The following is a 13,931-nucleotide window of genomic DNA, read 5'->3' on the forward strand; positions in this document are numbered from 1 at the left end:
GCGGAGGTGACGAGGGGACTGCACCAGGAGGCCGGGGTGTGTGCGAGGGACCCAGCGGGGAGACTCATTCGACAATGGCTTTTCTTAAAAAGAAGAAACGGCGCAGGCAGGGACTCCATGGCTCTTGCTGAGGGCGCCTCTGGCTGATCCCTCGAGCGGCGAGTGCCCCCCACCCCCCAGCAGCGATGTCGGGCCGCCGCCCGGGCTGGGGTGAGGGTCCACCCGAGGGTGCGTGTGGGGGGCGTGCGACAAGGCCGGGCCCTCCTGCGGTCACCTCCCCTGCGAGCTGGCCGGGGCCGCAGGAGCTTCTGCCTGGCTCCGGGGACGGCTCCGCAGGCGGCCGCTTGTGCTCCGGTGGGACCAGGAGACGTCCCGGGACACGGCCCACAGGGGCTGCTCCGCGGCTTCCAGGCGAGGAGCTGGGGACCTCGGACCCATGCAGCCCCATCTTGCTGTGGCCCCAGGGACATCGTGGAGCGGCCCTCCCTGCCCTCCCAGGGGGAGCAGAGCCTGGTGCCGCCCCGGCCGAGCTGCTGGGCACCGACAGCCTCCGGGGTCAGGCCGCCCCCTCCTCGGACCCCACAGGGCAGGGCGAGGCTGCCGAGAGCCCCCAGGGTCGGGAGGAGGCAGGCCCAGAGGGGCAGAGAGGACACCGGGGACTCCCAGGCAGCGGCTCTTGCCTGGTGGGTGCGGAGTCTCGAGAGTTTTAATAATAGAGAGAAGGGCGAGGCGTGGCCCTCCTGGCTCGGGCGTCGTCCATGGGTCTGTTCCAGAGCCCCCCTGAGCCCGTCCTCCCTCCCTCGCCCTGGCTTTCCCGGCCTGGCTCGGGGTCCCCAGGTGTGGAGGAGAGCGGGGTCCTGCCCACACTTCACGCTCCATCACCTGCCAGCCCTGTGTGTGCTGATCCCCGGGCTGCCCAGAGCGGAGCTGGCTCGGGAGCTGGTGGGAAAGGGAAGGGATGGTCCCGTGGGAGGCACCGAGTCCCGAGCGGCTTTTCCTTGGGGGACCCTGCCTGTAGCAGCGGCCCTGGGGGTACGGCCCCGGGATCTCCTGTAGGAGAGGCCCCTGGAGCCCTCGGGGTGGGGGCAGAATCCTCGGTGGGCAGGGGTTGCCTGCCCCTAGTATGGGGTCCTGCGAGGAGAGGATGGAGCTGAGGGGCTGTCCCCTCTCCGGGAAAGTCTACCGGGGCAGAGGGGCCAGGGGTCTCGGGGCCGCTCGGCTTCCACTTTGGGCCATGGGACCCCCTGCGGCTCACCCTGCCCTGGGCTGCGTCGGGTGAGGGTGGGGGCAGAGCGTCCCCGGGACGGGGACACTTGTGTTTGTTGAATTTGATTTGGTGACACATGATGTAAGATTTGCCATTTTAGCCATTTTTAAGTGCACTACCAGTGGCATCAATTACACTTGTGATGTCCTGCACCCCTCACTGCCACCCCCGGCAGAGACCCTGCACCGGTCACCCATCAGCTCACCGCCTCCCCCAGACCCCAGCCCCGGCAACCTCTGGTTCCTTCCTCTCACCCAGGGTTTGCCGTTCCCCACACCCTGCACTTCCCCACCCGAGCCCCCACCCTGACCCCACACTCCCACCCTAACCCAACCCCACACCACACTCCCCCACCCTGTGCCCTGTACCCAGCCCCACGCCCTGGGCTGAGGCCGCAGATGCGGCTGGGTGAGTAGGTGGGGGCTCCCCTTCCGTGCTGGCGCCTCGGAGGTGTTTTCCCCCCTGCCCTGCCCCTCTCCCACTGCTGTTGTTCTTTCTGCCCCGACACCCTCTCTGGGGCTTTGTCAAGGTGAGGCCTGATGGCAGCTCCACAGGCAGCCTTCAGGGCGGCCTCGTGCCCAGTTCCCCAGTGGGGCCGAGACCCCCAGTGAGCAGTGAGATCCCTGCCCCGGGGGGCAGCTCTCAAGAGTGAGTCAGACAGACGGACGGCTTTGAGGACACAAGTCCTCCGGAGACCCAGGAGGCAGGCCTGGGGACCTTGGGGTGTCGGGAGAGGCGAGTGGCACACTTGGGGAATCGTCTTCTGGGGCTGGGGTCTCAGGAGGGAGCCTGCTGGCCTTCAGGTGTAGGTGGGAGTTGGACAGGGGGTGTCTGGCGTTTGTTTGTAGGGTTGGGGGTAGAAAGAACTGCCCTGGCTTCTGCGTGGAGAATGTTCTGGAGGAGAAGGGCCGGGGGAAGCCAGGAGGCCAGAGGTGGGTGGTAACCCCAAGGGGCCAGGGTGCGGCCCAAGCAGAGAGCTGGGGGGCATGGAGCAGGGCTCAGGCCATGGGGACGTCCCAGCTGATGGGGAGGGGCAGGCGCACTTGGGTGTTGACGCCTGAGTAGGAGTTCTCCAGGAGGTGGGGAGGGTCCCGGCGCTGCCCCTCCAAGCCCAGTGCTCAGATGTGCAGGGACGAGCGACACCATATCGACGCGAGGGTCCCCGAGGGACATGGGGTCTTCTGTCCTGCCTCTTAAGAGGAGCAGACCCTGGAGCCCATGTCTCTGCCAGGCCATCCTCAGGGGCTCGCCGAACCACAGCGTAGAGACTAGGGAACCGGCCTGAGCGGCCCGGGCTCCGTCTGCCTGCTGAGGTGACGGCCTTTTCTTTCCTTAGCGTGTAAATTTTAAAAAGTGATATGAGTAAACAGCATCTTGAGGAAAGGTTAACAGCCCCTCACCAGGCACCCGTGACAGTTTGCTATGATCCCTGAATCCTTGATTTTTTCCTTCTGATTCTTTTTCTGTTAATATAAGAACATTACAGGGAAGCCTGAGCCCCACCCCCCAGCCCCGAGACCGCACACACCCCGCAGTCTGTGCTTCCCGTTTTCCAGACATTTCCAGATCTTGTTTCCCACTCAGACCTCCACCCAGCCGTTGGCGCAGGCCTTCCCAGACGGGACAGACGTGGACTGCGTCTGCCGGATTCCGGGGTCACGGGTCGCCCTGCAGGACGCTGCTGGCTCGAAGAGCGGGGCGCTGAGCGCCACGACCGCCCGCTCCGTGGGGACGGACGTCTCGGCCGGGGAAATCCTGGCAGATGTGTGGTTCTGGGCAAATCTGTCCGCGGTGGCGTCAGGCCTCCCCACCGACGTCCACCAGCCAGGGTCCGGGGCGGCGGCGGGGGCCCGGCTGCGAGGATGGTGGACGGACTCTGTGTTTCCCATGACTGGTGAGGAAACCCCCGCGCTTTCCTGCCCTCCTCCTGGGCTCGGTGGCGGCGCCCGTGGGCGGGCTCTGGGCTCCCCTCTGTTCTCGTGGGGCCCGTGGATGAGGCTGCCCCTCCGTCTCCAGAAGACCCCCGGGCGGGCTCCCCAAGGAGCCACCGTCTGTGAGCCGCGCTTGCCGTCCGGGACCCCGGCGCCCCCCAGCCGCGAGCCCAGTTGTGCAGAGGAGGAAAGAGGCACCGAGGAGGGAGCCCAAGGAGCCCGGCTCCCGCCACCTCCGTCCCTCACTCGGGGCGCGCGGGGGGTGACTTCCCGACGCAGAAGCCGAGGCTCAGAAAAGCCAGGCAGCCGACGGGCACAACTCGGGGCCTTCGGATGCTTGGGTGGGGATTCCAGGAGCATGCGGCACCCTGCTGACCAGTCACAGGGGCAGAGGACGTCCTGGGTGCCCAGAAACCGCCCTGCCCAGCCTGTGGGGGCCGCGAGGAGCGCCCCATGGTGACGAGGCTGACTGAAGAGCGGTGCAGGCGGAATGAAAACCTGTCAGTGTGCTGGTGACGACGGTCCTGCGGCCTCTTGCCCAGCTTCCCTGCACCCTTGACCCCATGATTTAAGGACTCTGAGCACAAGGCCTGCCCCGGGCAGGAGGGTGGGGTCTGAGAGGTGGGTGCCCCCGCTGACTCCTGGGCTGGGCCCTGGGCACAACGTGCCTGACTCGGAAGGGGGCAGCGCTTTGTGCCAGCCATGCAGCCTCTGGGTTGGGGAGGGTCGGCCACCTCCCACTCCAGGTAATTAGTGACGGACCAGAGGGTGTGCGCTCCCTTGGTTTCCTGGTGGAGACGCCCAGGCTGACCCCCTCGGGACCCCAAGAGCCCCAAGAGGCTGACCCACGCCTAACCCTAACCCTAACCCTCACCCCCACCGACGAGCATCCAAAAGTGCAGCCCGTCCCTGGAAGGCCAGTCCCAAGTGTCTGTCAGAGTGACGGCTGGGCATGGAGATGGGATTCCGCTTTATTCCCACTTGGAACTGTGCAGGGAAGCCCGTGGTTGGATTTAACCCCCTCCTTCTCCTCACTGAGCCCATTCCCCTCCTCGGCGGGACAGACGAGGGTGGGAGGGCAGGGAGTGCCCCGAGAGGCAGACAGAGCGCCCCTCAGGCCAGGCCCTGGGTTCTGAGCAGTTGCAGCTGGAGAGATGATGGAAAAGTGTCTCAAGGGCAGCAGTTGGAGAACACAGTAAACGGCACTTTCTGCATCAGGAGCAGCCACCGCAGCAGATGTAGTCAGGAAGCTTCTGGTTCTCAGCCGTGAGGGGCAGAGTCTCCCCTTCCCCAAACTGGGACTATCTGTAGACATCCCGGGGTACTCCAGGCAGAGGCATGGGGAACAGCCTTCCAGGCTGAGGGAACAGCATCTGCAGAGGACTCCGGGCGGAGGCGCGGGGAACAGCCTTCCAGGCTGAGGGAACAGCATCTGCAGAGGACTCCAGGCGGAGGCGCGGGGAACAGCCTTCCAGGCTGAAGGAACAGCATCTGCAGAGGACTCCAGGCAGAGGTGGGGAACAGCCTTCCAGGCTGAGGGAACAGCATCTGCAGAGGACTCCAGGCAGAGGCGCGGGGAACAGCCTTCCAGGCTGAGGGAACAGCATCTGCAGAGGACTCCAGGCGGAGGCGGGGAACAGCCTTCCAGGCTGAGGGAACAGCATCTGCAAAGTACTCCAGGGAAGGCCAAAGTGCATCTGCAGTTGTCCGGAGCAGGCGGGGAGGGCGTTTGTTAAGCGGCTCTTGGATCCATCCACAGCAGGAGGTGAGTGGGACAGGGCGGGGGTCTTGGCGAGGCTGAAGTCGTCTTCCACGTGGAGGATCACCTTTAAAAATAGTCGCACGTGTCCCCCCAGGGATTTCCTCTGTGGCCTGGGGGAGCTCCTGGCCGTGGCGATGGGCGTCGCCTGTGGGAGGTTTGTGAGGGAAACCGCACAGGGGTGCAGGGTGGGCCCTGCTGGGTGCGGGGACCGATACCCTGGGCCCGAGCACAGCTGGGATGGAGAACACAGGCCCCTGGCCACGCTGCGGCCTGCAGGAGGGGCAGCCCGTTGCGCTGTCCCAGCGTCGAGGCTCAGCCACGCCTTCCCAGTCCTGCTTGCACAACCCAGAGACGGACCCTCACCCGCCTGCTCACCTCTCTGCACCGAAGATGCGCGTGCGTGTCCCCAGGAGGCCGTGACAGACCCCAGACCGCTGCCCTAAGTCGGACGTCCCAGACGAAGCTGTCGGCACGACCGGGTGGAGGCCTCTGCTGGCGCCGTGTTTCCAGCCGTCCTGGCGTGCGCCGCGGCACTGCAGTCCCCGCTCCATCGCCACGTGGCCGCCTCTCGCCTCTCTGTCCCCACGTCCCCCTTTCCCTAGAAGGACGCCGCGCTCCCGCATGACTCAGTGTGACTCAGCTTGGTCCGTCTGCACGGGCCCCGTTTCTAAAGACAGTCACAGGCACTGGTGGTCGGGCCTGAACATGGCTTTTGGGGGGACACGTTTCCACCCGTGATAACGTGTGAAGAATGAAAATGCTCCCGGCAGAAAAAAAGTCCCTAAAATATCTTGTCCCGTCTCATCTGACCCAGAATGCCTTCAGTTATAAGACAGTTACTTTATGTGCTGCGAAAAAGAAACGCTGCCCATTGGAACGTGAGACGCGGCTGATTGTGGTGGGCCCTGCTTTCAGAGCAAATAAATAGCGGGAAAACGCGTCTCTGCCAGTGCCATCGAGAAATGACAACCTGGTAATGTATCAGGTCAGCGGTCAGCACAGCCCACCCCAGGTCCATTCCTGCACCTTCTTTGGCCGATGGAGCCCTTCTCTTGAGCTTCCTGACCCGGGGAAGGCAGCTCCCTCCCCAGGGCAGATGGGTCCCCTGGAGCCGGACAATCACATTGGTCTGGTTCCCTTGCCAGCGACTGGCTTAGGTGGACTCCTGATCTGCTCCGGCCACTGGCACGGGAGGGGACAGTGCGGGGCTTCTGGCTGATAAGTGTCCTGTGAGAAGTGGCTTCCCTTTTATGGCTAAAGGGGCAGGGATGGCATGTGTGACTCTTGGATCCATGGCAGCCTCTGATGTACCATGAGGGACCCAGTCAAGGACTGGGCACTGCACCGAGGCTGCTAGGGCAGGGGGCGTGGACAGACCCAGGTCCTCGATGTGCCTCTGGGCCCTTGAGTCACCTGACCCAGGAGCCCCTCCCCCCAGTCTTCTTGTGATGGGGGATGAGCACCTGTCCGTTCTGAGGTGGGTTTCTGATACTTGCAGCCCAAAGCATTTGAGCACATGCTCTCGGCCCAGAGTTTGACAAACCATCTCTCTCACCCAGAAACCTTTGATTTTGTGGCCAGGGTCATGAAGGAGGAAAATGACCACAATTGTTAAAAGGAAATTTGTTAACAGCAGTCGTGAAAGGTGTATAAACTTAAACTGTACCTAACAAATAACAGCACGCGCAGAGAAGACCATGGGTGTTCTGGTTTGCTAATGCTGCTGTTATGCAAAACACCAGAAATGGGCTGGCTTTTATAAAGGGGGTTTATTAGGTTACAGATTTACAGTTCTAAGGCCATAAAAGTGTCCAAACTAAGGCATCAACAAGAGGAGACCTTCACTGGAGAACAGTGATGGCGTCCAGAACACTCTGCTGGGGAGGCACCCGGCTGGCGTCTGCACGTCCGGGCTGTGTTCCAGCTCCTCTCTCAGTCCTGTGTGTCCGTGGCTGAGCATCCCCGAGTGTCCTCCTCTCTGCAACCCCAAACGTCTCTGAGCGTCTCTTAAGTGTCAGCAAACACCCGGGCCTGTGTCGGCTCTTTTTAAAGGACTCCGGGAAACTGATCGAGACCCACCCTGTGTGGGCGGGGCCACATCTCCATGGAAACAGTCAGTCGAGAGGCCACACCCTAACCAGAAAGATTAATCCATCTGCCCCCACAAGATCGCACTGAAGAATGTGGCTTTTTCTAGGGGACACAACGTGCACAGACTGGCGCACGGGCTCAGCGGGGCGGCCTCGTGTGGTCCTCACGCCCTCAGGCCCGAGGCTGCGGACGGGTGCTGGGTGCTGCCGCAGGGCTGACCCTCCCTCGGGGGCAGCATTGAAGAAGGGGAGACGGAAGCTTCCGGGGACCTGCCCGGAGCTTCACCCTCGGCCCGGAGCTGGGGACAGTGACCCGGGTGGGGGCCGAGGGCCAGCCTGGGCCCAGGGGAGCGGGCTTGGGTAACATTGGCGCTCTGCAGTCCCCTGCCCCTCGGGGCCTCCGTGGCCAAGGGTCTGAGTTTGGGCGTGCCCCCGCTGAGGGAGGCTCCCGGTCTCTGTCCCTGCCCGTGGCAGTGGCGGTGGTGACGGCCCACTGCTGACCGTCCTGCTGGTAGCTCTGTCCATCGCCACCTTCGTAGGCACATGGAGCCCGCGGCCGGGGTGGGGCTGCCCGAGGCTCAGGGCATGGTGGGCACCCAGGGTCTCCTGGCCGCATCCCTCCCAGACGGCCGGGAGGGGAGTTGCTTGTTGGTGTGGCCCAGCCTGGCTGGTGCCCTGTGCAGCCGGGGGCTCCGTGGGGGCTCGGGCAGCAGCAGGCTCAGCCTCCTGGCCTCCGTGTCCCCGGCGGTGGGAGGGGACGGAGCTGCCCTCCAGGCTGACAGGATGGGGGACAGGTGGGGTGCGGTTTCCTGGGGCACTCAGTGCCAGAACCGGCCCAGAGGGAAGCGGTTCACACCAAGACCCCAGACGCTCTGCTCGCCCCCGAGGCCTCCACGGGCTCCACCCGGCCTGAGTCTCGGTCGGGGCCCGGGCAGCACCCACGCTGCCCTCACGCCAGGCCCCCCGCCGTCTCCGGGGCCCCCGCCCAGCCGCCCCATGTTGTCCTTGAGTGTGGGCACTAGGTTGGCCGAGATGCCAGGCCCCCCGCGTGTGCCCACAGCCAGCAGCCACCTGCGTGTCCGGAAGCCGCGGGGACCGGGCCGCACGTGTGTGTCCATGAAGAGGGGGCCGAGGAGCCCTGGGTGCAGGGGCGGGGGCAGCGGCTGGCGTGCGGGCGGCTGATCCCAGGCTGAGGCCCCCCAGTCCTCACGGTCCCCTCCTCCCCAGGGCACGGCCTCCGTCCTCCAGCGCCGGTCGCCCGGTGAGGAGTACGTGGAGGTGGGGCGGCTCGGACCCTCCGACTACTTTGGTGAGTTGTTGCTGCTTCCTGGGGCAGAAGCCACGTCCCAGGCTCAGGCCCGGAGGGCCCCGGAGCAGGGTGTGGAGCGCGGGGCTGCTGAGCGCGTTGACAGGGCCCTGGGGTGCTGTGCCCGGGCAAGGGGCAGGGGTTCCCACGCGGGGGCGGGCCCCGGTCCCACAGGAGCCCAGGCAGCCGCCGGACGGAACACGGACGTCCGGAGCATTTGAGCGCCAGGTGAGCAACCAACAACTGTCTAGTGTAGCGGGTCCAGATACTTTATGGGAAATACTAAAAAGTAAAATCATCTGTTGTCGATCAGAAATTCACGTTCAACTGGGTGTCCTGGTTTTCTCCTTTCCCCTGCCCTGCGCCAGGCGAGATCGCGCTGCTGCTGAACCGGCCGCGCGCGGCCACCGTGGTGGCCCGGGGTCCGCTCAAGTGCGTGCGGCTGGACCGGCCCCGCTTCGAGCGTGTGCTGGGGCCCTGCTCCGAGATCCTCAAGAGGAACATCCAGCGCTACAACAGCTTCATCTCCCTCACCGTCTGAGCCCGCGGGGCCGGGCAGCCGGGCGGCCCCTCCTGTGGAACCAAGTCGTCACCTGTGCGCTTGGCCACAAAGAGCACAAGCAGGCGCCCCCCAAGCCCCCTCCCGCCCACCCCAGGTCCTCAGGAGCCCTCACCAGAGGCTGCCGGTCAGGGGGACGGAGGGGTCCCCTGGGTGTCCAGGTGCCTGGCGGGGTGGTCTGTCCTGCTCGAGGGCACCGCGAGGCCCAGGATGTGGCCGTGGATGCTGCCACGGGAAACACGGGCTCAAGGAGGGGTCACGGCAAGGAGAGAAAGGGGTTCGCACGGGCTCCCCCACACCCCTCACCCAAGAGGAAGGCGTGGCCGTGCCGGCGCCAGGTAAAACTGCACCGGGGCGTTCCTGGGTGTTTGCACAATTCCAAGCCAACTGGCCAAGGCCCCCTTCTCAGAGGAGCCCCTTTCCAAGGCAGTTTCGGAGACCTCGAAGCCCCTCCCGAGTCAGCCTCTACCAGGGGGGCTCCCGCTGCCTGGTGTCACCCGCCTTTAAGGACACCCCCTGCCCCCCTGCCCCGATCACCCTGGGCCAGCTCGACTCTTGGTGGGCAGCCCAGAGGGTCCCTCAAAATCGGATGACCTGATGCCACTGTCCCTCCTGCCTGTGCCTGTCTGAGGGGGCGACTCGGCCCCAGGTGCGTGTCAGAGTCCCCCGCTGACACGCACGCCCCATTCCATCCGCCCCGCGGGCCCGGCCGCGTGCAGCTGCCCCGACATGGCTGTGCTGTTTGTGGACGTGTAAAACCTGCCTGTGCTAACTCGCTGCCCCAAACACTGCATGTAACAATTAAACGTGCAATGAAGACGCTCGTTCCGACTTGGAGTTCTTGGCCTGAAAGCTTCTAGGGACGAGGGGGTTCTTTCGTCTTCTTTCTTCTTTCCTTTTCTTCCTTTTGTAAGCTCGGCCTCTCCAGCCCACTGCGTCGTTTCCCGACGGCTCTGTGCACTCTGCTTCCTGGGTGGGTTCACACAGTGCCGAGTCTGCATGGAGGGAAGCGCGGCCATTGCCCCCAGCGGCCCCCGTCACCGACCCCCGTCACCCACGGACTTCGGTCCTTGGGCCCAGACTTGGGAGAGCATCAGGGTCCTGGGGTGTCTCCCAGGAGAGCCCCCCTGGGTGGGGCAAATGGACCCCAGTCCTGCCGTGGGGGCTTCCGAAGCAAAGGGTGCACACGCCTCGCCAGCGCCCATCATGCGGGGTTGGGCAGAGCCACGGCCAGTGCTGGGGTCGTCCCCGTGCCACCTGCTGCCCAGGGCTTGGCTCTGCCGTGGGGGCCGCCTCCCATCCCGGGACAGGGCCCTGAGCACGGCCCGTCCACACCGGCTCCTGTGCTTCCGGGCTGAGGGGACCCGCGGAGTGTCATTGTTGCTGCCGCTCCTGGGCCACCTTTCCCCAAGTGTGTTCCTCGGCTCTCGAAGGCCCCGGGACGGAATGAGGCCCATGGAGAAAGAGTTTGGGTGAAAGGGCTACTTTGCTGCAGGACTTGTCAGAGCCTTGATCACGTGTGGCGTGGATCTCCTGAGGGGGCAGACGTGGGCAGGGTTCTGAGGCGCATTCTCGGGGAGCCGGCCCCGTGGCAGGGCTCTGGCCCCATGTTGTCCCCTTGGGGTCTGCCGGGTTCCGCCCCTGAAGCTCCGCAGCGTCCCTGGGACACTGCCCTGTGCCGGGCCCCGAAGGGCAGCGAGAGGCGGCCCCTGCCTGCCCGGGCCCCTTGCTGGGGCCGCGCCGTCCCGGGCCGCCGAGGAGCTTCTGCAGGGGCTGGGAGCCGGTCCCCCCGACGAAGCTGGACATCGACACGTCGCAGGCGGGGGCCGGGGGGCGGTTTTCAAGCCGTGCTTCTCGTGCACGTGTAAAGATCCAACTCGTATTCAGGTCACGTCTTAAACATTTTATCTGTTTGAACGACTGAAAATAATTCTCACACTAAGGCACCATCCAGCGGACCATTCTGCCAGCCACAAGTACGAATCTAAAGTTTCTAGGAGCCAATTCAAAAGTAAAAGGGAAAGAGAAGGAAAGGAAATTAGTTTTAATAATATTTTTTATTTAACCATCACTCCAAAGTATTATCATTTCACTGTGTTCTCAACATAAAGAAATGATGAACGTGCTAGTTCACGCTCCTTTCCACGGATGCCCCTTTCCCTCTGAGGTGCTCCGTGGCCACGTGCAGCCCCCAGCTCCCGTGTGGACAGTGCGGGTGTAGACAAGGGTCTAACAAATCAGTGCCGTGGGGGTCACCCCCACTGCCGCGCTGGCCCGACGCGTCTCCCCTTCCCTGGCCGTGGAGGCTTCCTAAGATTGTGAGGTGGGCTGAGCCCCCCCCCCGGGACGACTGTCCGTGGGAGCTGGGAGCCCCCTAATTCCCACAATGTGGTGGCCCCCAACTTCCTTCCAGAGCCTCTTGCTCCTCCCGAGGGCTCTCGAGGGGTCTTTGTTGCAGCGAGAGCCAGGCTCCTGGGCCCGGGGCTTTCGTGGCTCCCTCTGCCCCCTCGCCCCCATGGGTGCGGCTGCAGACCCTGAGGTGATGTCTCCAGAGACGGGGGACGGGAGCTGCTGCGGTGTGGCCTGGACCCACATTGGGGTGGCGGGCAGGGGGCTGCCCTCCCAGTCACTGACCTCCTCTTGGGGGTTCTTGTTGTCTTGTGGAAAGTGGCCTGGAAAACCTGTAGGCCCTGAGAAGCCGCCAGTGGTGTGCCGGTGCCTCCTCAGCGTTTTCTCTAAATTGACTCACTTTTTAGTTCAACTCTAGTTTGAGAAGAAACTTGTCGTCAGCACCTTAAATGGAGACCCCGGGCCACGCGCCCCAGTGGATGATTCTGGAGTAAACGCCGTCAGGCTGAGAGGAGCAGGTGTGCACGGGGCCCTCCCGGGCACGGCCGTCCGCGTTCCTCGGGAGATTCGGGCTTTAGTCCGTCAGGCCTGGCCTCGAGTCTCAGCGGCACCCCCTTTGTCGGACCCCCAGGTGTCCCCCCAGTGAGGTTATTCCTGGGCAGTGAGTGTGGCGCCACATGATGCCCGGCCGGCCGGGGTGACCCCAGGGGGCCTGGGAATTGGGGTGAGGCCCTGGCCCTGGCGTCTCTCTGTCCTCGCAGCCCCCCACATCCCCCATGACCTGCAGCTGCGGTGGTCGGGCTGGGGGTGCAGCCGGGGGCTCTGCCCAGGGCCCCAGAAGCAACTTTGAGCTTCGCCCTCAGCGCCGCCCCCTCCCCGGCCCCCACGGCACTTGCTTGGTGAGGCCTGGGGGGGCCGACCCCTCTGTGTGTGTGTGCCGGGGGGCGGGCTGCAGCTGTGGTGGACGTGTGTGCATGTTACCCTCGACTTTATAAATTAATTTTTTATTTCAAATAGCACTTGAAAGCGCTCTAACACATTCATCATTTCAGAGGGTAAAGGCAGGGTCATTGCCTGTCCCAGGGCCTGGCACGTGGCTGGGGTTCCCAAAATATTTGTTGAATGTAGAAGAATGAATCAAAGGGGGAGTGGAAAATGTGTGCAGATGTTGGGGTGGGGGGAGCCTACTCCTGGGGCCCAGGCAGGAGAGAGAGAGCCCCCGCCGGCCCCCGCTGCAGCCCCAGCCCTCCGGACAGCCCCACGCCCAGAGCCCGCTCAGTGCCTGTCTGCTGAGGGGTCCAAGGACCCCAAGCCCAGCTCCCAGGGGTCCCTGCTCCAGCCTGGCCTGAGGCTCCCTGGACTCCTTTACATTCCAGGTTTCTCTGAACACTGCCTGACTGCCGCTTCATCCCCAGGTCTGTGGGATGATCACGTAATGGCCGGGGCCGGGGCCTCCTGCATCCTTCAAGACAGGCCATGGGGCAGCTCCGTACGGAGGGAGACCAGAGGGGTCGCTCGGACTCCGTCACGAGGAAGGGGTCCCGTCTGGGCGCTGCCGAGCCCTGTGGAGCCTTTTCCCCAACCACAAGAGGCCCCACCTGGAGATCTCCAACTTGGGGTTCCTCTGGGAGAGCTGCCCCAGATTGTGCCCCGGGCCTGGCAGCCGGGAACCCGACCCCTCAAACTCTACAGGGACCCCTTGGCTCTGCAGGCCATAGAGCGGCAGCCAAGGCTGGGTGTTTCTCCCGAAGATGCCAGCAACCCTGTTTTATGCCCTTGCAGGGCTGGGCACGTGCCTGGGCCTTACACCCTCGTCTGCTTCGTGCTCCGGGACGAGCCCCCCACAACGTAGGTGGGGGACGGGGACTGAGCAGTGCTCGTAGCCTCAGTGGGAGCCCCCCTACTCTGCCCAGAGCCAGGGTGTCACAAACTGCACGCAAAGGGCAGAAGGTGCCGACAACAGGAGGACAGCATAGCTGGAAATGTTGGGCAAAGCTTTAAAGCAGCCACCAAAAAATGCTTCAAGCACAGGATTTCTGTTTGGGATAAAGCGGTCCCGGAGACAGTGACGCACAGCACTGCAGTGAAACCAACGCCACTGAGCTGTACACTTAGAAGGGGTTACGACGACAAGTTTGTTGCTATATATACTTAACCGCAATGAAATCTAAAGAGCATCGTGGGCACTCTTGGCATAAAAGAAATAGTAGGCCTCAGCAAGGAACTAGAAACACATAAAGAGCCAAACATAGATTTTAGAATGGAAAAACACAGTAACTGAAATAAAAAGTTCAGTGGATAGGCTCAAAAGCAAATGGAGGGGATGAAGAAAGAAAAAGTTAAATGGAAGGTAAAACAATAAAGATGACCCAATCTAATACAGGCTGGCAAAAAAATGGGCAGAGCCTCAGGGAGCTGTGGGACAACGAAAGACCTAATGTTGACATCGGGTCGTTGGAAGGAGAAGAGAACGAGGAAGAAAAATGGCTGAAAACTTCCCAAAGTTGGCAAGTCATAAACCTACATATTCAAACCGAGCAGTCCCCAAACAGGATACATTCAAAGAAATCCCTGCCAGGACACATCGTAATTCAGCATCTGAACACTAAAGACAAAAGATAAGATAACAGCCATAGAAAAATGACACTTATCTACAGGGGAAGACAA

At 63.2% G+C, this 13,931-nt stretch overlaps 1 protein-coding gene across 4 annotated transcripts in view; it reads left to right on the forward strand.

Annotated features, from left to right (window-relative positions):
- PRKAR1B (protein kinase cAMP-dependent type I regulatory subunit beta) overlaps positions 1-9,732 on the forward strand; it is a 112,716-nt gene extending 102,984 nt beyond the window's left edge. For all 4 annotated transcript variants that reach the window (XM_037814073.1, XM_037814075.1, XM_037814071.1 and 1 more), the window contains 2 exons: positions 8,278-8,359; positions 8,725-9,732. In XM_037814073.1, coding sequence (XP_037670001.1) covers positions 8,278-8,359; positions 8,725-8,897 — 255 coding nt within the window. In that variant the 3' untranslated portion in view covers positions 8,898-9,732. The remainder of the gene's footprint in view (positions 1-8,277; positions 8,360-8,724) is intronic.
- Positions 9,733-13,931: the final 4,199 nt, after the last annotated feature.

Source organism: Choloepus didactylus, chromosome 21, assembly GCF_015220235.1.
Source record: "Choloepus didactylus isolate mChoDid1 chromosome 21, mChoDid1.pri, whole genome shotgun sequence".
Classification (NCBI taxonomy): domain Eukaryota; kingdom Metazoa; phylum Chordata; class Mammalia; order Pilosa; family Megalonychidae; genus Choloepus; species Choloepus didactylus.